The 1,687-nt window shown below is 69.4% G+C and overlaps 1 protein-coding gene across 1 annotated transcript in view; it reads right to left on the bottom strand.

Annotated features, from left to right (window-relative positions):
• The window catches only part of EMIHUDRAFT_107477 (hypothetical protein), a gene marked incomplete at both ends in the record, with an annotated part of 3,838 nt that extends 2,195 nt beyond the window's left edge, over positions 1 to 1,643 (bottom strand). Inside the window, 2 exons of the mRNA XM_005757399.1 lie at positions 142 to 956; positions 1,407 to 1,643. Coding sequence (XP_005757456.1) covers positions 142 to 956; positions 1,407 to 1,643 — 1,052 coding nt within the window. The remainder of the gene's footprint in view (positions 1 to 141; positions 957 to 1,406) is intronic.
• Between the last annotated feature and the right edge of the window lie 44 nt (positions 1,644 to 1,687).

The raw sequence follows: 1,687 nt of genomic DNA, 5'->3' as shown, positions 1-1,687 counted from the left end.
CCCCCCCCCGCGGGAGGAGGGGCCCTCCCCCTTTGACCGCGGAAAAGGCGCCCCCAATTTGAAATAAAAGGCGGAGTTACCCGGTGTTGGTTTGGCGCGCCCCTGCCCCGGAAGAAGGGGAGCCCCCCGGGGGGAGGGGACCGTTCCCCCTTGAAGGCGGCAAAGGCGTCCCCCCTCGAGTAGAGGGGGGGTTTCCCGGTGTTGGTCGGCGCGCCCCTCCCCCCGTTCGAAAAGGAGCCCCACGCGGTGACGGAGCCGTCCGCCTTGACCGCGGCAAAGGCCCCCCCCCCCCCCGAATTCGAGTAGATGGCGGTGTAGCCGGTGTCGGTCGGCGCGCCGCTGCCGCCGTACGAAGAGGAGCCCCACGCGGTGACGGAGCCGTCCGCCTTGACCGCGGCAAAGGCGCGCCAAGTCGAGTAGATGGCGGTGTAGCCGGTGTCGGTCGGCGCGCCGCTGCCACCGGACGAAGAGGAGCCCCACGCGGTGACGGAGCCGTCCGCTTTGACCGCGGCAAAGGCGCAACAAGTCGAGTAGAGGGCGGTGTAGCCGGTGTCGGTCGGCGCGCCGCTGCCGCCGGACGAAGAGTAGCCCCACGCGGTGACGGCGCCGTCCGCCTTGACCGCGGCAAAGGCGCGCTCAGTCGAGTAGATGGCGGTGTAGCCGGTGTCGGTCGGCGCGCCGCTGCCGCCGAACGAAGAGTAGCCCCACGCGGTGACGGAGCCGTCCGCCTTGAGCGCGGCAAAGGCGTTCCCCGTCGAGTAGAGGGCGGTGTAGCCGGTGTCGGTCGGCGCGCCGCTGCCGCCGGACGAAGAGTCGCCCCACGCGGTGACGGAGCCGTCCGCTTTGACCGCGGCAAAGGCGCAACAAGTCGAGTAGAGGGCGGTGTAGCCGGTGTCGGTCGGCGCGCCGCTGCCGCCGAACGAAGAGTAGCCCCACGCGGTGACGGAGCCGTCCGCCTTGAGCGCGGCAAAGGCGTAACGATGAGCGTAATGTCGCCCATCCGTACCCGGAAACCCGCGCTGAACGGCTCGTGTCGAATACTGAGCCTCGCAAGGAGCAAGCATACCAAAGGCGCATAGCAGAACCAAGCTATGTGAGTTGAACTGCTGGTGGTGAATCTGAGACGGCGTGCGATGGCGGGAACGACGTTCGGCAGGCTCGAGCGAGGCGGCGGATCTCGAGCTGCCCTTGTCGTCTCGGCCGCCTGCCATCCCGACGAGCCGCCAGCTGCAAACTGCGGCGACGAGGAGGGCAGCTTTGATGAAGAGGATGGTCGTTGAGGATGCGACAAGCGCGGCACCGCCAGCGACAGAAACCGCCAGCGACGGTGGCCAAGCAGAGTAGGACGCCGAGCAGGCTGTGGAACAGCCGAGGCGGCGGGCATTTGAGTTGCGGCGCCACGTCACCTTGCCGACGACGACCAGGGTGGCGACCGCGGCGGCGACCTTCGGCGGTACCATCGCGAGCCACGAGAAGGCGCTTGCGAAGAAACCGACAGACGCCGCCGCCACGCCGGTGAGGCACACAGTGGCGACGGCGAGGCAGACGGTGGCGGACGAGGCCGCGCCGCGAGCCCCCTTTCCGCTCGCCGCGGTGGAGGCGCCGCAAGCGATGGCCAGGAGGATGAGCACGAGGCCGGACATCGCAGCTTGAGCTTTGGCACCTGGCGACGCAGGCGGCGGCAGCG

The sequence above is a fragment of the Emiliania huxleyi genome, assembly GCF_000372725.1.
Source record: "Emiliania huxleyi CCMP1516 unplaced genomic scaffold EMIHUscaffold_91, whole genome shotgun sequence".
NCBI lineage: Eukaryota > Haptophyta > Isochrysidales > Noelaerhabdaceae > Emiliania > Emiliania huxleyi.
Note: the sequence above shows the minus strand (reverse complement) of the source record. Positions and strands in the feature narration are given on the sequence as shown.